The 20,227-nt window shown below is 48.6% G+C and overlaps 1 protein-coding gene across 1 annotated transcript in view; it reads left to right on the plus strand.

The window, feature by feature from the left end:
- LOC113984921 (pre-B-cell leukemia transcription factor 1) overlaps positions 1–20,227 on the plus strand; it is a 45,027-nt gene that overhangs the window by 13,441 nt on the left and 11,359 nt on the right. The window contains exons 2-5 of the mRNA XM_039385079.1: positions 8,814–9,058; positions 11,353–11,543; positions 12,492–12,627; positions 15,708–15,867. Coding sequence (XP_039241013.1) covers positions 8,864–9,058; positions 11,353–11,543; positions 12,492–12,627; positions 15,708–15,867 — 682 coding nt within the window. The 5' untranslated portion in view covers positions 8,814–8,863. The remainder of the gene's footprint in view (positions 1–8,813; positions 9,059–11,352; positions 11,544–12,491; positions 12,628–15,707; positions 15,868–20,227) is intronic.

Genomic DNA, 20,227 nt, shown 5'->3' on the forward strand with positions numbered 1-20,227 from the left:
GGAGGCTGGGTGACCGTGCACAGTGTCTCCCTTATGGTGTGGTTGGTGTGGCTGGAGAATTTGAAACCTGCTGGGGTTTGCCTGTGCAGATAAGGAATTGATTCCACTTCATGGCTGTAACTGGAGCCTGCTAATCCTGCCCTGTTTAGGAAAGGGAAAACTGCTTTGTGAGATAAGCTGAGTGTGGGATTGCTCTAGCCAGCTTCAGCATCACTCCCCAGCATCAGCCTGTTTCAGGGATGCATGAGGTGCTCAGTGGGATGGGAAGGGAACCTGTGTGCGGGCCAACACTTATCCGTGCTCTTCCAAGGGCAGAGTGCCAATAGGACAGGGTTGAGCCCTCGGTGCCCAGAGTTCAGCCCTGGTGTGATGGATTGGTTGCAGAGTGTTACTGGGCGAGATGAAGCTGATTTGCCTGATTAGGTGGAGTTGTGAGGGTCTGCTGCTCCATGGACGTGGCAGAGGTGGCTTGGCAGCTGCTGTGACTGGGCAGGGAGGAGGTCATTTGTCCACTGGGGGGGTGGTTGGCCTTGATTGCCTTGTTTTTAATTTTTGCAAGCACTTACATCCTGCTTGGCAATCTGTGTGTGGTGCAAGAGGTTCAATCAGCTCTGGCTCTGAGTGCTACCTGTCCCCAGATTTCAGGTGTGAAAATTACAGCTGGGAGTTTTGCTGCCGAAGCCAATGGGAGTTGACCACCAGCCTGCAGTGAAGCATCCATGAGGAAAACATGGCTTGTGGGGTCAGGACTACAAAGAGAAAATTAGAAAATACTTAAATTTGATCCACTGTGTTTCAGTCAACAATGATGTAGCAATAACTGAGCATGTGGGGCCGGTGTCAGAAGTTTCCTTACCAGGCTCAGTTACTACCCATGAGCTAAACTGGTCGGCAGGAGCAGGATACAGGGAAGGACTGGAAAGACAAGCTCATCTGTGTTCATTCAGCTTCCCCACGGAGTCACATTTCATGGAGAATCTGGTTTTCAGTAATCACAGCAACATTGTGCCTTATTTTTGTGGCTATTTTAGATCGTTGTCCAGTTTGGGGGGGGATATTCTTTTCCATCCCAGTGTGTTAGTAATAATTTTCCAGACCTTTTGATCATTTTGTAGCTAGATCCTCGCTCGCTATGGCAACCCATTTGGCATTTGGGATGGGGTTAGGAAAAAACTGGTGCAGACTCTTTACCAGTTCTATGAAATAAGTGTTTCTCTTCTGCAGCTTCGGTGGCACATGCAAGCTGCATCCTCCTGAAGTGATGGAGAGCTGCTGCTGGGAGCTGAGAAACTTTTTGACATGTGATAAATTCCCTTCTCCTGTTTCCCACACCCCAAAATTAAGGTTGTTTCTTTTTTTTTTTTAATTTGTGTTGGATTCAGCAAATAACTTGGACACCCTCCACCCCGGAAAGGTGGGAAGTTACTGCTTTTTAAAGCAGTTTGATTGGTTTGAAATCAACACAAATTTTTATTAGGAAAAAAAAGAGAGGGGGGGGGGAAATGGTAACATGAAGTGGGAGGGGATTTCATTTTTGATTTAGGAAGCATTTTTGATTGATCTGAATTTGGGTTGCGACGCAAGTTCTCAAACTGGTGGTGGGTAGAGGAGAGCTGGGGGAAGTGACACTGCCCTGAGCATCTGATGCTTCTGCTGTTGTTCATGGCCTTGGTTGGGTCTCCATTTGGGTTCATTGGCCATGGCTGGAGCTACATGAACTATTGCTCTGAACTGATGTGACTTGCTCCCACCTCTCTGGGAGTATTTTATCACAGTTTTATGGACTCAAGGAACGCTTCTCCACCTTTAAAAGCATCTCTCACAAAATAGTTTGAGTGCTCTGTTTCCAAAGAGCCCTGAAGGACACTCCTGTGTTGGGAGATGAGGTGGGTTTGCAGTGGTACAGGGTGGCTTTGTAAGTGCTTCTGGGTGCAAGCCTCTTTCTTGATTTGTTGCTGGGATTTTTGGTTTGTTTTATGGCTGTGAAAATTGGTGGCAGAAACGGCCCATCAGTTTCACAGAGTTCCTCCTTTTTCTGGGAAAGAAATAAATAAGTAGATGCACAAAAAGCCATTTTGCCAGCTGAATTTTTCCATGCCTCATCTCACGGCAGCCTGTTTTGGAAAATCTGAGCAAAAATCTGTTCATCCATTTGTAAGCTCTGGAAAGACTGGAGTGAGGAGGGGAACTTTTAATGTCAATTATAAGAAAAAAACATGAGCTTCTCTTAATTTCTGCTCCCTGGAAGGGCGTGTGTCAGTGTGTTTAGAAATTCTAGCTTCTATTCATGTTGGAAATAGGTATTTGCATTTTGGTGTTGATTTTTCTCAGTGGCTTTATGTAGATGTGATGAATATATCCAGACAAGGTCTAAATCCCTGTGATTGCTTGACAGTGAAATGCTCCACCTTGGTTACCAAGACTGTGATTCCCATTTAAGATGGACATCGTGTGCTTTGCCAAGAAGGCATTTACGTTGCTGTGTCATGTGGGCCCTTGACTTGGCAGTGTGAAGAATCAGCTAGAGGTGCTTTAGCATCCTCCACAAAGCTCTGAGGGTTTATTTTGACAAATAGGCAACTTTTTATTTAATGAGAGAGCTGTGAGGGTGGGGAGGCCCTGGCACAGGTTGCCCAGAGAAACTGTGGCTGCCCCATCCCTGGAAATGTCCAAGGCCAGGTTGGATGGGGCTTTGAGCAACCTAGTCTGGTGGAAGGTGTCCTTGCCTGTGGCATGGACTTGGAATGAGATGATATTTAAGATTCCTTCCAACCCAAACCGTTCTGAGATTCTGTGATAAGATCAAAAACACTGAGTTTTCATTGGTGTGGGGGATTTGCTGTTGCAGAAAAAAGTAGGCTGCAAACATGCTTGCATTGGAAAAAACCCCAGGAGTTTAGGTAGGTGCATGGAGTTTGGGGCCTTTTCTGCACAGAGAAAGTTTGGGAAGAGCAGCTCAAGCCCATGGCGTCATGAGTCAATCGAGGAAGCAAACCCCAACTCTCCTGACTTGCTTGCAGCTACACATACGAGTACAAGGAGGATGCAGCCAGCCTGCTGCAAGCCACTGAGCATGTAACTGTCCTCAAACATGAGGCAAACGGGAATATTCTTGTCCCAAGTTCAGTGCTGTTGATCTTCAGCATTCACAAATGTAGTCTCAGGCTCCAGGGAATATTGAGATGGGCTTAAAAGAAGGTGATTAGTTACTGGTTTTGTTAGGAGGGACATTTGCTGGCATTGTGGCTGTCTCTGTGTTTACTGGCTGTTGTTTTAGACCTGGAGGTGTAAAAACATATGTTTAACAAAAACAACATTTTCCAGTGAGCTTGTGTGACTCCTGAAGCTGCATCTCCCCAAGCTCATGTTGGTGATGGTGGCTAAATTGCAAAAGGTTGGAAGAGGGCTGATGTTCCAGGTGTGCTTTGAAACCAGGCTGGGCACTGTGTGGGTCTGTGCAGGAGTTTTGAGGTTCCCAGGGAGGAGCTGCAAAGCCTTCCTTGGCTGCACCACCCCTCAGGGGCACCCAGCGGTCCAGGAAAGGGGTTAGGTGTCATTGGTGGCAGATGAGTGTCTTGGTGGGGAAGGAGGCATCTCATCCCACAGTGAGAGCAGCTCCACCAGTGCCCGGCATCTCTGGTTTCCCCATGGGAAGGTCACGCCAAAGGCCAGCTCAGCCCAACAAGGGAATTGTCTATCTGCCTCTCCTGAAACTCTGTTGTTGGGTGGGTTGTTTCCACCCCCACCCCCTCGCCTCCCCCACGGTACATCTTAGGCACAGTGGAGGCAGGAAAGAAAACCCTTCTGAAAATCACAACGTAATTACTCCCATCTGCTCCGGCACTGCTTCCCATTTCTGCCTGCCAGGATGCTTGTCTCCGATGCTAAGTAGCACATTATTTTTGATAAGTTGCAATCATTTACTTGAAATCTCCTTCTCCTTTAAAATGTCCCCCTGGAAAGGCAATTCAGCAAGTTGGGAATGGGCAGAAACAACCATGAGAAAACTCCTTCAGAAGCAGCCGAGCTCGGGCAGGAGGGCAAACGCTCCTCCCGAACTCCTCAAAGCCACCCAGCAGGTTTCTTGGTAGGGTGGCTTTGTTTAAACACCCAGCTACTGGGTCCAGCCCTTGGCTGGGGGTGTCAGCAAATGGGGCTGCAGAGGAACTGCCAGCTCATGTCATTATCGGGAATCTTAACCTGGCAGTCACAGGAATTTCACGGGACCACGCTTCTGGCTGCTGAGGTCAGCGGAGAACAGCCACACCAGCCCTGGGGAACCTCTTCCTTCCTTGTCGCAGCCTAGATTGGCATTCACTGTATCTTCTTCTTCCAAGATGTTCCCACTGCATCCCTGCAGAGGCTGTTCCCACTGCTCCACCTTGCCTTAACCTCTTCTGGTGTCTCCTGCTTCGTCTTTGGCTTCCACCCCAGAAGTCCTGGCTGGCACCTAACTGGGATGAGCACACCCAAGGAGAGACATGAGAATGAGAAGTGGTAGGGAGTGTGATACCACTACAGCCTGCAGCCTCTTGTGAGGGTATATATCCCATGCTGGGAGTCTGGCTGGGACAGCCCCATGTTTCCCACATCCCCTCAGTTTAAGGACACTGACCACAGCAGGATAAACTGCTCCTTCTAGAAGAAAAGTGGAGCTTGAAAGTTTGAGCATCCTTTTCTGTCGTCTACTGCTCAGCCACAGTCTCCTGCTAAGCTTCTGCCATCACCCCCAGCATGATTGCCTTTGTAATGTAGTTCTTCTGGTGTTGACTGCACACCTCTAATCTGGAGGGTTTGGAAGGGGTTGGGAGAAAAGAGTTACTAAGTGGAAGCATTTTGGCATGGCCTTGGAGAAGAGAGGTAGCTGTGTGCTTGACTCCTGCACTTTTCATATTCCTTTGGGAAAATGCTGTCAGGAAAATGGAGTAAATAAGGAAGGGGAGGGTGGCATAGAGGACCAGAGGAATTTGGTACCCTCCTTCGTGGATTTCTTAGGTGTCTTCACAACCCCAGACCATCCCCAGAGTGCTGTCCATTCCAAAGGCATTCGGCAAGGGCTGTTTCTCCTGCCCTGTGCCCCCCACCCTGGCTGTACCTCAGACTGTGTGGCTGCCCCACCACCCCCACCACACAGGTACTGTGGTGTGGAGACACAGACACATATGGAGTGCTGGCTGCCCAACTCATGTGAACATGGAACTGGCTGCTCTGCAGCTGCTCCTTGGAGATGCTGGTGGGAAGCATCTTGAAGGATGTGGAAGCTTTGGTGACTCGATGCAGTTTCCACCCTGCATCCCTGAACTGCAGGGCAGACAAGGAGCCAGGAAGCTATTTTTGTCTTTGTCTTCTCACCTGCTTCTCTGAGGTCAGTCCTGCTGCCACTTCCCTGTGTCCTGCACTGCAGCCACACCACCAGCCCAGAACTAGGACTTGTCAACGTACTCTGAACCCCATGGCTATGATACCTTCCTCAAGAGGGAGAAGGAGTAAGTGTGTGAACTGGGAACCATTTCCCAGCTGCTGGAACAGGTCTCTGTGACCCTGGTGACATCCACGACCGGACTGCAGGCTGGTGGCTCGATGGTCCCCAGCTGCTCCCACTGCTGCCATGGGAGGTGGTGACCCTGTGACAGGGATGCTCCTCGGTTCCGCTCCACGATCAGCCGGGCAGGGACAAGGCACATGGCTTGGGTTTGCTTTTAAAATGCACCCACATATATATGTGTGTATATATATAACATACATATATATATTTGCGTATGTGTGTATGTATATATTTACATATAAAAACCCATCTTGATCAGTGGGGGACCTGGGCGAGGGCCGAGCACCATCTAGTGGCTTATGCCGTGGCTCTGGGAGCTGCCAAGCCAGCAGGAAAGCAGCCAAGGACAGAAAGTCTTGCATGAATTTTCCTCCCCCCAGCTGCCAGTCGCTCTCTTTCTTCTTGTTCTTCCTTTTTTTTCCTTTTTTTTCCTTTTTTTCCCCCCCTTTTCTTTAATCAGGAGCAGCAAATGGCGAGTCCTGGGAATGCCTGGATCCCTATGTGCCTGTAGCCCCTTGGACCACCGGGAATCATTCTGCTTTAATTTATTCTGGTTTAATTTGGTGAGAGAGCAAGGTTCTTTCACCATCAGCTGCCCAGGCAATACAGGTTGGGTGCTGCCTGTACCAGCTCACCCCGAGCCCCCCAGCCAGCAGAGCCACATCCCATCACAGGGGGCAGTTTGGAAGGCTGGAGCTGCCAAGGAGCCCAGCAATCTGGGCATCCTGGCAGGAGGCGTGTTGGAGCCAGGAACAACACCAGGAAGATAAAAAAGGAGCTTTTAAATAATCATTTTGTCTTCTCCTCGGCTGAGCACAGCTTTCCAGGGATAAATAGGCAGCATCAGTCCTGCTTAGACACGTTGGCCTTTCCATTTATTTACTCCCATGCCTTATTTCAGTCAAACAGCCGAGACCAGGCTGGCTCCACACGGTCCCCAGCTGGGCTTAGGTCACTGCTGTGGGGGCACATGTCCCTCCATCGGATGCTGGGAATGCACCCACCCAGCAGGTGCTGGTCTGTGCGTGTGGCACAGGAGTAAAGCTCACGGGAATACACAGTGCTTTTCATCAGGAAGCAGCTCTCTAAACATAAACTAATTAATCACTCGTGCCTACCTGTCAGGTCAATGATTCCTGAGATTTTTAATCTAAAAATATTCCCTTTTGAAATCCAGATGCGCCTGTTTTGGCAACTCTGCTTTTGATTTGTTTATTTGAGGTTCTTTTTATTATTTTTTTTTATTTTTAACCTGTGTTGCTTTCTTTTTGTATTTGGGCTTTTGATGTGCTTTAATTTACTGATTTTTTTTTTGTCCTGGAAGAATAGGAATTTATTCTCTTTTATTTTCATAGCAAGTTTTTTCTCTCCCCACTGTAGCCTGTCACCTTCCCTCTTCTCTTTTTAAGGAATTTGGCTACTTTTACCTCTTGTTTTAGTTTGGTGTCTGGACCGCAGACCCCAGACCATTTTGTTGATGAAATCTGTCCTCTCCCCTTGGATTTATTCATCATGGCTGGGTGCCAGCAGTGCCGTGGGAAGCCTCCCGTGGTGGGGGGAGATGCCGGTCCTGTCTCCTCAGGGCTCGGCAACTGGCACCCAGCTCCAAATTTGGCAGTGTGCCTCCATTCCTCCGTACAGAAACGATCCTCCCTAGCGTGGAGTTATTTATTATTAGATCATTTTATTGGCTGTTTTACTCTTCTTGGAGATTTTTCTCTCTTTTCTTTCCCCCCTGACCTTCCCACCTTTGTTATCAGTGAATATTTCAATACCAAAAATGCCAGTAAATGCATGAATGAAAAAGTGATTAAAATGAATGAATGAAATGTCCTGAAAATAGTAATTTCAGTAGACTTTGAGGCTTAAAAAAACTCCCACAAGCTCATTTTAGACTTAGCCAAACCTCTCAATTTTTTACTGATAATAGCTGTGTCTTTAACTTATTTCAGAGTGAGGAAGACCATACTCTCTGGTTGCTGGGGTTTTTTAGCTGCTCTGGTTTTATTTCTTGTTGCCAACTGATTTCCCACTGCTTTTTGGTTTTATTTGAATGACAGGGAGAATCACTTGCTCTTGTTTATGCTGTGGATTTGAGGGGGGGTCATATTCATCTCAGGTGTAGCGGGCACAGCTTTATCCATGCAATGTTTCCCAGCTCTGCATGTGCAATGAGTGTGTGCTGGGGCTGTGTGTGTGTTTACAAAGTGCTTGGAGCTCCTCTGCCAGATGAGATGGAGAAATACAATTAATTCCTCTTAGGAAATGCCTTTTTTGTTCACTCATCAAGGATTTATTGTATTTATTTCATTTATTTTGCAGCTCTGTGTGTGTGCGTGCAGAGATCTCAAGTTTTCCTTCTGTTTTCAAACACAGACCACAGGGGGGGGTGAGGGGGGGCACGTAGGGCATCTCCGTCCTTCAGACCTGGGACATCCCAAGCAGTCGGGATGCTCCCATGTTGTTTTTCCAGGAAAGCCCTCTCAGGAGAAGGACTTTTAGTTGGAGCAGTAATTGAGGCAGGGAGTACAAAGAGGGGAGGAAAATTCTCTCCTTGGAAAGTTGCTCTGGAAGGATTAATTTATTATTGCTCCTTTTCTCAGCGTGGTTTAGACTTCAGTGGAATGTCTGGATTCTTTAAAAAAAAGCCATTTTCCAAAGAATAAAATTGATTTCATACATTTTTTGCGTGTGCTCCCACTGTGTGGCTAAAAGCATGGCCTTCAAGCCCTCTCTGTCTGTATTTAACAATGAGGAAACCGAGGCACCATCAGCCCTAGGCTCTGTGTGTCTTTCTCTGCCATCTGGGGTTGATGTAAATGACATGTTGGGTGACATGAGAGGACCCCTGAGCAAGATGAGATCAGAGCTGGAGACTCCTAACTTCCCATCCCATGCTTGAGTCGGGATATGGTCCCTATCCCTTCTGGCAGCAAGAACGGGTGCATTTATTGGTTTTTGATTGGTGTTGCTAGTTTTGCTTCCTATTTGAACAGAAAATGTGGATTTCTGGTTAAGCTCTGAGCTGAGCTGGCTGCCAGTTCTGCCCTACTTCTTTCCTGCAGGAAGGAGGGGAAGAGGTAGGAGGGGAAGCAGGGAGCTGGAGTGCCCCTGGAGAGCCAAGTAGCTGCACTTGGTGATGAGTACTTGGAGCACCAGCCTGTTGGGGTACCTTTTGGAAAGGAAGAAAAGCCCTGTTGATGGTCTTAACTTTAGACGAGCATCCCCTTCCCTGAATTAAGTCCTCTCCCCTTTGTGTCTCTGGCAGTGCTGAGCATCCGGGGAGCGCAGGAAGAGGAGCCCACGGACCCCCAGCTGATGAGGTTAGACAACATGCTCCTGGCCGAGGGGGTGGCAGGCCCCGAAAAAGGAGGCGGCTCAGCCGCCGCTGCCGCCGCCGCCGCCGCGTCAGGAGGAGCCGGCTCTGACAACTCGGTGGAGCACTCTGACTACAGAGCCAAACTCTCCCAGATCCGACAGATCTACCACACGGAGCTGGAGAAGTACGAGCAGGTAACAGGCTCCTTTGCGGCAGAGGGGTGGGTGGTGGTCGCGGGACGGTGGGAGCAGGAGCCGGAGTGGGGGAGCTGCCGTTCGGTGCCGGCACTGTGGCGTGGATGAGCACAGCCTGGATCGCTACTGACATCTATTGTTGGGAGTGTATGGGCAAATGCAGCTGGGTATTGGAGTGAAAACATGCTTTTTTAGGGTTGGGAGAGCTGGAGTGTTGTGCTGGGATGTGGCACGAGAATACGCTCGGCATGGGTTGCCCCTTGGATTTGTGCTTTCCGCTCCTCTCCCAAAATCTTGCCCACAATTGACCCTGTGAAGGAGGAGCCCTCTTTATCTTGCTGGCCTCGGTGGCAACAGTTTTTTTCCAAGCAAGACTTAAATCAAAATCTTCCTTGAATATAATTTCTACTTGAAAAGCTCTTTTTCCAGAAAATAATTTCTTTTTTTCTTGCGGAAAATTATCCTTAAAAAAGAAAAAGAAAAACTGTTCGGGTCATAAATGCAGCTATTGGTAACACTGACAATTGCATGAAGAGCTTCACAGACCAACGCTCAGAACCAGTTCCTTTCAAATGCTTCCAGATGTTCTGCAGACCTCTCTTCACCACTGCCCTTGTGGTTTCTACCCAGAGGTTGTGGTTTATGGAGTGTGAGCAAAAAGGCATCCCTCCTTTTTGGGTGCAGGATGGGCTCCACAGCCAGGGGTCAGGCAGGGTTTCAGGTCTCTGGTTTAGAGACAGCCCAGCCCCTGTTTTAGCTGGCTAACTGGATGTGTGGTGGGGATGAGGAATGCCCTACCCCTTGAGGTGCCACACTGGCCAAGCTGAGGTACATTAGCTGGGTGCCCCTGGGTTGGAGCTGGAGTCAGGGTGGCCAGGCAGGGCTCTGGTGTTGGAGAAGCCGAGCGCTGTCACACCATGAAAGACGTTTTGGCAGGGCATTAGAGGAGGCAGGGAGCAGGCAGAAGGCTGGTTAGAAGAATGACCTTTGGTGGCTCTCCTCAGCCCTTGCTGTCACTCCCTCAAGGCATGGAGACAGGGTTGTGCGATAAGAGGAAGCCTCAGCCATGATGGGAGTGGAGAGCACGTCAGGGCTCCTCTTTCAAGGCCCCAGGCTGAAGAGGGAGGGAGAGACCTCATGTCCCCTGCTACCCAAGTCCAAGGAGAGGCCCTTGGCACAGACAAAGACAGGCTTCAGGGATGGACCTTATCTTCTGCTCCTTCCTCATCAGCTGAAGCTGGGGATGGGCAGTTGGAAGGGCTGTGCTGGCCTCGGGGGTGTCTCCTTGTTGGATCTGAGCTGTGGTGGGGATTCAGCTTGGAAAGGTGGGGTGTGACACTGGAAGTCAAGCCCATGTCACTTGTCCACAAAGCCAGTACTTCTTACCCCTGCTTGCCCCTTTTTCCCCATGATAGGATGGGAACTGGGGACTCTGTCCCCAGAGCAGCTCCCACGTCCCAGGAGCACCAAAGGCATTTCCAGCCATCAGTGTCCAAGTGCTGCCCTCAGCCTGGTTTCTGGGGCTTAGTTCTGGGAATCAGAGGATCCCATCATGCCCATGAGTTGCTTGTGCAGATGAAAGAGAGGACAATGAAGTGGCCTTCATCTGGCCTCAAAATCCCTGCCTTGTCCCCTCTCACTGCCCTGTCCTCTCGGCACAGCATGGGGACAGCAGAAGCAGCAGACAGTGCTGTGCCAGCAGCAAACTAATTGGGATTGTTACCTGCTTGCCCTTACTTGTCAGGGCTCCTGCCTCAGTCAGGCTTTAATTATTATCATTATTTACTTCTTATCTGATGTGCCAAGAATGTGGAACAGGGCTGTGTTTCTCTGGGACCTGCTTCTGTGAAGCACAGGGGGCTCTGCAGGACACGTGGTGGGGCTGTAGGAGGAGGGACAGTGGGTCAAAAGGTTCATGGTCTTCCTCGGACACATCTATAGCTCCTCCAGTCGCAGCCAGAAGAACAGTGGCTGGGACTTCTTTATGCTTTATATGAACCCTATATGAACGTTCCCCAACTCCATCCATGATTCCCCTGAGAGCAAAGAAATCAGCTTCTGCTCTTCCCAAAATGTTTGTTGGGAGTCTCATGTTCTCTGCTTGGCAGATGAGAGAAACTTCTCTCTCCCCCAAGTGCCAGCACACTCTTGATCTTGGTCTGCCCTGAAAAGCCCCAACCACTGAGGCCTTCACTCAGGTCTCCCTCCTTAGCAGCACTGTCTCTGTCTTGTCCTCGACACTGTCGAATGACCTTCCGATCCTGGGGTTTCTTTTGCTTTTCTTGCCATCCCAGGCATGCAACGAATTCACCACCCACGTGATGAACCTGCTGCGTGAGCAGAGCCGGACCCGACCCATCTCGCCGAAGGAGATCGAGCGGATGGTGAGCATCATCCACCGCAAGTTCAGCTCCATCCAGATGCAGCTGAAGCAGAGCACGTGTGAAGCCGTCATGATCCTGCGCTCCCGATTTCTGGACGCACGGTGAGTTCATCCCACCTTCTCCCCGCCCACCATTCAGTGTTGTTGAGGCCTCGGAGAGGTGTTCAGAGGTTCTGGAGTGAATTCAGGTCCATCTGAAGGGCCGTATCTCCTGATCTTGAGCCGCAGAGGTTATTTACCTTCCTTATCCCTTAGTTGTCTGTGGCTCAGCAGGGGAGGGGACAGCAATTCAAGACATCCAGCTTCTGTCTCGAGGAGGCTCCCAACTGTACCTTGAGAATTGCACATCCTGGTTTTGCTGTGGCAGAGGGAAATTCTCTGGCATATTACAACAGTTCTCTGTGATGGAAATGTGCACTTCAGTTAGGGATGAAAGCGCATCCTCCGGGCCATCCTGTCCCCTCTAGATTCCTACCCTTTTCCTACTGTTCCCATTGTCCCAGATTTTTGATTTGCTGTAAAATTATTTCATTTCCCAAGCTGACTACGTGTAGACTGTGGCTTGGGCTTCAGCTTGCAAAAGGGAGGAGAGGCAGCTACACTGGGGCTACAAGGAAAGAGCAGACAGATAATGCCTATGTGTAATTGGAACAGACTTCCCCAAGGATATATCCAGCGCTGCTTCCTCAGCACAGAGCTTTGCAGAGTAGCAGTGATGTCTTTGGCCACGACAGCCAGGTGTCAGGAGTCAGGAGGAGCAGAGGAGCTGGATGCCAGTTTTCAGACTCTTCTGTGAGCTGGAGGGTACACAGGGATAGTTTCAGATGGAGAATTACTTGCTTTGGAGGGTGCTGAGAGAGGTGTCACCAGAAGGGTGCAGAGGAGAAAATTCCTGGCCGTGAAGTATTGCACTCCATACTCCCAGGAGCAGGGGAAGGAGGGAGGGAAGTTGGAAAGTCAGAGTATGTAAAATTACATTTCTATTTCTAGATCCCTGGCACTGATTCCCTTTCCTTTTCCTTCTATTTCTCCCTCTTTCTCCATGTGAAGGCGGAAGAGACGGAACTTCAACAAGCAGGCTACGGAAATCCTGAATGAGTATTTCTATTCCCATCTCAGCAACCCTTACCCCAGTGAGGAAGCCAAAGAAGAGCTAGCCAAGAAATGCGGCATCACAGTCTCACAGGTAAGAGAGATCAAAGACTGTACTAATGGGAAAGCTCAGCGTGGTGAGGGGCGTTCCAGACCTCAGGCAAGTCAGTCACGTCCCAGTGTTGAGCATTTAATTACTTAATGAGCTTAGTACAAGTTAGTGAGAGTGGATGGGAGAGCAGATGGCACTTGCAGATTGAACCTATGGATGGAAAAGGACAGTCTGGGAGAGGATTTAGAAGGGATGAAGACTTCACGGAGCGATGGCTGTGTGTGCAACTGAGGTGTTACTAGCACAGAAACTCTGTGGTTCCACCTAGAGAGTCAAAGTCTTCTCCTCAAGGAATTAGTGCTGGACTGGCTTGCAAGAAGAGCTTGTTTGAGCTGAGAGTCCATTCTTTAAGCCAAGGGATTAAAAGCAGTGGGAAGAGTTGTGCAGATTTTACTTGGTAAGGTGGGATGGACAGGTCCTGGTGGGAAGGATCTGGGTCAGGCAGGCTAATGGCCCAAGGAGGATGGGCTTTCTCAGGGTCATTTCTCTCTGTCATTACCCTTGTACTGCAGAACGTGACATCTCCCTGACTTGCTTATCCCTCAAAAAAGAGCAGTCAATAAAGGCAAACTGAATCATTTCCATACATTCAAGGCAGCCATGTAGTTTCTGGAGTCTGTAGCTTTGACCTGGGAGCTGCTGGGATTTGTGAGGAGTGCAGTCAGTCCTTGAAGTGTTCAACCCTACATTGCTCAGGCCTGCCCTTCTTTATTTCCTCTCATTTTGGAGGAAGCTGTGTGGTTGAGAGCCAATCTGTGTGGCCTCTGGTAGGCTTGTCCTCATGTGAGCTCAGTGGTCCCTCTAGGCTCCCGTTATGTTCCCTGTCTTGGGCTGCTTCCCAGCCCCAGGCACGTGCCTGCTCGTGGCTTGAGTAAACTGAAGACAGCAGTAGCATCTGTTGTCCTTGTGAGAGCATGTCTGCCTTCAGCAGGAGCAACAGCATCCAAGGGTAGGTGTCATCACCGTGTTGGATGCCTGCTGAGTGACTCCAATTGCCTCCCCTGGGTCACAAGACCCAAACGTTGATTCTTCCTGGTTACCTATGAGAGATAGCACATACTGGCTTAAGTAAAGCTCCAGCTGTCCTGATGTTTCCCTTCTCACTTCTAATTCATCTGTTCACACTTGCAACTTTTCCCTTGCAAAGGCAAAATGCCCAGGAGAAATTTTGCACTTACTTTGTTTTTTGACTGTGCTGTATCAAGACTGTTTTGTGCCTATCACCAGGATTTCCCTCCCTTCTTCATTCAGAGAAGGTAGAAGGAAACACACATCCAGGTTTGGTTTTGCTGGGACTAAGTGGGAACATGTTTTGCGTGAATCTGTGTAAGTCACAAGCAGAGTTGATCTGAACTCAAAGGCTGACCAGGCCAGGCAAATTCTTTGCTTCACAAGTTTTTAGATGAAGATTGATTGTGGTGGCCATTTATCCCATCTTCCTGCCCTGTGATACTCACCCGTTGGCTCCAGCATTTGAAGCCAGAAGAACTGTTATAGAGAGATGGCCAAGTGGGAAGATCACAAAGGAGATCACATTGTCATTAGTGAGAAAGGCGGACCAAGAGGTGAAATGGAGCTCCCTGCAAACAGCCCCTGCTCCTGGTGCCATCCAAATGTTCACTCCCAGATCTGGATTGGGTGCTGATCTGTCTCTGCAGGTTATATTTTCTTTTCCTGCTCTGCAGCAGTGCAGGGTTGGATACCTGCAGCTCAGTAGTGGCGGATGAAGCCGCTTCTGCATGGAAGCTGCTGAACGCTTTAGGAGCACTGCAGGTAGAGATCATCACAGGAATAAAAGCTTGTGGGCTTCAGTTATCAACACCCAAGCCCAAGCAACTTTCCTAAGATAAGGAAAAAGTCATGGGCTTCCAAGGATGAACATCCATTATTGTATTCTATGTCTTGGTGCTTGTTCAGTCCATTTGAAAGGGGGAGCACTGATGAACTTGCTCACCAGCAAGCAAAGGGAGAATGTCCATGGAGTCCCACCAAAGGATTGATCTGCTTGCTCAAGGTTGCAGCTCCAAGCAATTCCAGGAGTGTTGGAATTCTTCTGGGAGAGTTGCAGCATCCTCAGGCATTTTTCCGTTCTCTTCATCCTGATGAGCTTTCTCAGAGGTCAGTGGTGGCTGGAAGTTGTCTCCTGCTTAGAGACCTGCACATAAGAAGACATTCCCCTGACTCTGTGTTCAGTGTTGTTGAAGAGAAACCGAGAGCTGCTTCCCAAACTATAGGTCAAATATTTCCCATGTCTTCTCTGAAGTAGTTCAGTGTGACATGTTGCCTGCAAGTGAACAGGGTTGTCATTATCAGCAGGCCTCTGGGCAAACACAGTGGAAACATCTCCCACCTCTTTCCAAGGGACTCACTTGTTTCCTGGGACCAAAATGAGGTTTTAGGACGAGCCCTGTACTCCCTCTCCAACCTCCCACGGAAATTCCCAGTTGATGTGGTGGCTTGTGCTAAACCTTGCAAAGCCAAGCTCAGCTGGAGGAAGAGCATCCACTTCTGGCCTTGTGCACTGATTTTACTCAGATGGATCAAAGAAGAGCTTCAGTAATACCAAGGCAATTTCGTGTGTCAGCCAGGCCCCAGACAGTGTGCTGAGTGTTCTCCCTGGAAACCACATTAGCTTCTCCAGAGGGAGAATGGGTGTCTGGGAATCAGGGCATCTGTCCCATCAAAGGGATACCAAGGAGGAGGCAAAAAAAAGTTCCAAAATGACACATACTTTTTTTCAAAATTCAGGCTTTTTTGAATCCGTCTTATATTTTCGTGGGGTGATGATTCCTGTGGAGCATCCCATTTCCTTAAGTCGATATCCCATCTATAGAGGAACCAGGTATATCCACACAAACCTAGTGCTCCCAAGAGGGTCCCATCACCTTTACTGGGCTTGATCTGCCACACATGGGTAGAAGGTGCTTCCTTCCATGGCTAGGAAAACTTGGGGGGCAAAAGAATATGCACTGCTTACCCTGAACTAATCCACCTTCCTCACCCAGGTGATCTTGCCAGAGCTCAAACATTAATGTCTTTGTCTTCTCTTAAACTCACTCTAGGTATCAAACTGGTTTGGAAATAAGAGAATCCGGTACAAGAAGAACATAGGTAAATTTCAAGAGGAAGCCAATATTTATGCTGCCAAAACGGCTGTCACAGCTACCAATGTGTCAGCCCATGGAAGCCAGGCTAACTCACCCTCAACTCCCAATTCAGCTGGTTAGTTTTTATTTTTCTTTTATTTCGGGTCGTTAGTGTTCGGTTTTTTGTTTGTTCTCCCCCCTCCCTCTAATCTCTCTCTTGTTTTCTCCTCTTGGTTATTTCAACTTTTATTTTCTGGGTCTGGTTTGCTCACTTTTGTGGTCTTTAAAAAAATGAAAAGGAGAAATGGGTTTGGTTTGGTTTGGTTTGGGGGGGCACTTTATTTTCTTTGCTTTTCCCCCCCCTGTTTTCTCAGTTTTTTCCTCTTTCCCTTTCCTGTTATGTTTTTCATTGGAAAAAGGATGTGATCAGACCTTGTGACTATATTGGGGGTTATATGCATGGATGGTAAACACAAACCCAGAAAAATTATCTGAAAACTGTTGCTGGGATTGCTTGCACTTTGTGGGGAGAGAAAAAGTGATGGAAAAGTTATTGCATAATGATTTTATTTCTCTGGGGCTGAAAGCATGAGTGACCCTAATGGATAAAACCCAGCATTTCTGGGATGTCCTAACTCATGCCATTTTGGGGGTTGTTTTGGATAAATTTGTGTTCTTTGATTTTCTTTCCACTGTGGTTATCTTTGATTGCTTACATGACAGTGTCTGGATCACCTGCAAGAGTGTGCTTTGTGTGTGAATTTTATTTTCCCTTTGTGTCAGTGCGATCCAGAGAAATTCGTGGGTCGTTTCCTTCCCTTTCCCCCTTTCCTTCCCATTTGCTGTGGTTTCCATTTGTTTGTTTTGAGGGTCAAAGGCACAGAGCACTTTGCCCAGATTTCAACTCCTCTGCTAGAGAACGATGCTTAGTTCATGCGTGGTGCCTTCTGCAAGGTCGACTGACCCAAAAATGATCCGGGGCTGTGGTCAGCTGGTTGTGCTCCCAAGAGTGATGGAAAACTGGGATTTGTTTAAAAGAAGGGAAAAAAGTGAATTTCGTAGGTGCAATTTACTTTGTTATCCGTGCAAATATCTGTGTGCCTGTTTTCTTTTTAGGGGTGGGAGGGAGAGTGGGAATGTGCCACTCTTGTGCCTTTGAGCTTGGCATCTGCTCATGGTGCCCTTTCCCAGGGCTTCCTGTTATCAGGTGGGCTACTCAGAGGAAGGAGAGGAGTAAAGAGGATGGGGGGCAGCAAGACTATAAGCAGACTGTGTAAATGCTGGTTGCTGTCAGGACATGCTTCTGTAGTGAACACAACCCTGCCTGTGCAGGTATAAGAAGGATCACACCCCAGAAGCATCCCTGGATCAGGAGGATTTGTGTGGGAAGTGGAGAGCCAGGGAACAAAGGAAGAGAGCAAGCAGTGGCATGGGTCTCTGGCTGATGTCCAGAACCAGTCCCCCAGCAGGAAGGCAAAGGCAGCCCGTTACACATGAGCTAATGTGTAAGTGAGGGTTGATTGCTCTGTGCTGGGGAGCTCCTCCACACCTTGAAGGGGCTCAGGTGGATGGCTTTGACAGAGCAAGTGGAAAGAAGTTCAGTTGGGCAGTGAAGTTCCTACACATAACCCTTTAATTTCCAGAGGACATGGTACTTCTAAGGGTCTGCCCCCAGAGCCACCAGGAGCAGAGATGTTGCAGGTCAGAAGTGCTGGTGGGACACATCTCTGCCACCTCCTCCTTGCTCAGGGCTGCCTGCCCTGGCTCAGGTGAGATGCTCTGAGGGCTCAGGTAGATGCAGCAGAGCTCTGCAAGGACAGTTTGCAGGAAATATGTTTGATTCTTTTTGCTTGGTTTGGAGATTTTTGTTCCCCTTCAATTGCCTGAACTGCTGAAGATTTAGCTGCAGTTTAAAAAATGTCATTCTTTCCAAAGAACTCACTCAAAATACATGGTCAGGTGGGGTCTCTTAACATCCCCCCTGTAGAAAAGGCTGGAGGGAATTCTGCTGGAGAGGGCAGAACTGTGTGTGATGACGGAGATGCCTGCTGGCTGGAATGCTGTCCTGCAGCCCACGTCACCTTGGAGCAAGGAAACACAACTTTCCTTCTTTTCCTCTTTCTTCAACTGGAGTCAGATCCAAAGGCCTGGAATAACAAGAGAAGAACTTCAAATTGCTTAAGTGGTTTTGGATCTGGCCTGCGTGTAGGAAAATAAGCATTTCCCCAGTGCCTGCCCAGTTAAGTAGTGCTCCGGTGCAAGGCTGTTTCTTCGCCTTCCCCACAGGCAGTAACACGGTTGTTTCAGAGATAAATTGGCCAGTACCCTGCAGTAAACAGCTGAGATAATCCCTGGGTAACACTGCTCTTTCAAGGAAGGACAAACAGTCCTGTTATTAACAGGGAAAACTTGAGCTCCTGGGTCCTCTTTCTGGCTCGCTCATCTGTACTCCGGAATCATTGACCTCTTTTCACTTGCCTGATGTGTCAGCGGTGCTAAAAGCAGGGCAAGGGGAGCTCACAGGCCATGGAGATCCTTCTTCTGCTAGAAATAAAGTGTCTCTAACCTGGCCTGGATCCCACCACCCTGCCTGTAGACTGCAACAGTGGCAAAGCAGCAGGGAGGCCCTGCTGTCAGCACTGCAGTGGTCTCTGAGTCAGCTGGCAGAGATGGTGGGTCTGGGCGTCCTGGTATGTCCTCCCCCTGAGAAGACAGCTGGAATTGCCTGAGATTTTTATCTCCCAACAGTGGCATGCCAGGTTGAGGTCTCCCCAGCTGACCATGCAGATGTAACAGCTCAGTCAGGCATCCCTGCATTGTCACGTTTTGGGACAAAGATGGATCCTGAAGACATCTGGGGTCATGCGATCAACTTCAGGTTGCCCTGTAGGTGCTGGCAACAAGAAGTACACTTGTACATGCTGGGTCTGAAATACCTGTCTGAGGAAGATTTGAAGGATTGTGTCCAGGACCATGAGCCATCCAGATGTGTTGAATTCCCCAGGGAGAAACATGGAAGTAGACGAAGAGGTGAAGGACTAAGATGGATGATGCCTCTCCTTTTACACCATGGACTTCTATCTGTTCCCAGATCATTGGCTGAGATTTTGGTGAGGAAGGAGCCTGAATGAAGATAGGATTTGCTGGGAATTTTTCGGACCTTCTGGTTTAAATACCTTGTAGGACATGTGGAAAGAAAGTAGGCAGAGGACAGGTCATGAGGAAGAAATGGCCAGCAACGTAGTCCCTGGAGGGCCATGATGCTGGAAGAGGAGGTGGAACTGGATGCAATGGGACCTGGGACAGGAGCTAAATTCATTTCTGCTGTGGCTACGCAGGCCCATCTGTTCTCTGCATTGATGCCCATGTTACTGGAGATCAGTGAATGGCTTCAGTCAGTCAAAGAGATTGGCCACACATTGACAAGGGCAAGGATTGCATCTGTCTGGCCATCTGGCACGTTCAAAGCAGGGTCCCCCATCCTCAGTCACCCAGGCCTGAATGTCAAACACCTTTTCATCGTGAATACACGCAGTTGGGCTTTATCAGCCAGATGTTCAAATAAGCTGAGATGTCTGGCTCATTTGGGCTAACAACTCCCCATCCTCACTTTGATTGCCTGGACAATCTCAGCACAAAAACCACATGGCAAATGAAAGCTATTTTATGTGGGCAGACCCTTTTGCCAACCAGAGTCCTCAAGGGGCACACACAGGTGATGACATCCAGTGAAATCTTCCATGCAGAGCAGCCAACATTGTCCTGAGCTGTTGTTTTTTTTCCTGCTTACCTTTTTGTTTTGTAAAAATCTTCCTGCAAAGCTGTTGTCTGGAAATGTACTTCATCAGGCATAGGTCTTGCTGTTGCTTCTCTTCCTTTGTCCATTTGTATCCAAAACACAGTGCTGGAGAGGACCCTGCTTCAGCAGAGACTGTTCTGGTCGTGGCCTCACTGTCTAAAGTGTTGGCAAGTGAAAAAGAACAAGTGTCCTGCTGGATCATCCCTGGCTTTTAGACCTGGTTTCAAACTCAGTGGCTTTGTCCAGCTGAGAAGCTGTGTGGTCCATCATGTTCTTTCCTCATCTTTGGCCATGGTAGAGACACAAGAAAAAGTTACAGGAGGGGTAAATCCTGTGGTCTCAATGCATGTGTGTCATTGCCGTTGACTTCAGCTTTGGTTGTGTTAACTCTTGGTGCCATCTGAGTTGTCAGGTACTTTAGAGAAAAGGATTTATAAGAGGTCCTGGAAAATTTGAATTGGAAGTCGAGACCATCAGAACACAGAAGACATTGGAGAACCTGGAGAAGAAGCTTTTTTAAGAGCTGGAGAAGTGGTGCAAGAAATACCAGCAGTCAAACTTTTGAAGATTTTTGAATTGGAGGCAAAACTGAAGTGGGTTTTGCTCATCAGAAGCATTAGGGATGTAAGAAATCTCTTCACAGGCATTGTTTTGATGTAGGCTTTCACCCAGGGGTAAGATTTGACAGCCATAGCTT

Source organism: Pipra filicauda, unplaced genomic scaffold (assembly GCF_003945595.2).
Source record: "Pipra filicauda isolate LSUMZ 115617 unplaced genomic scaffold, ASM394559v2 scaffold392_size659746_pilon, whole genome shotgun sequence".
Classification (NCBI taxonomy): Eukaryota; Metazoa; Chordata; class Aves; order Passeriformes; family Pipridae; genus Pipra; species Pipra filicauda.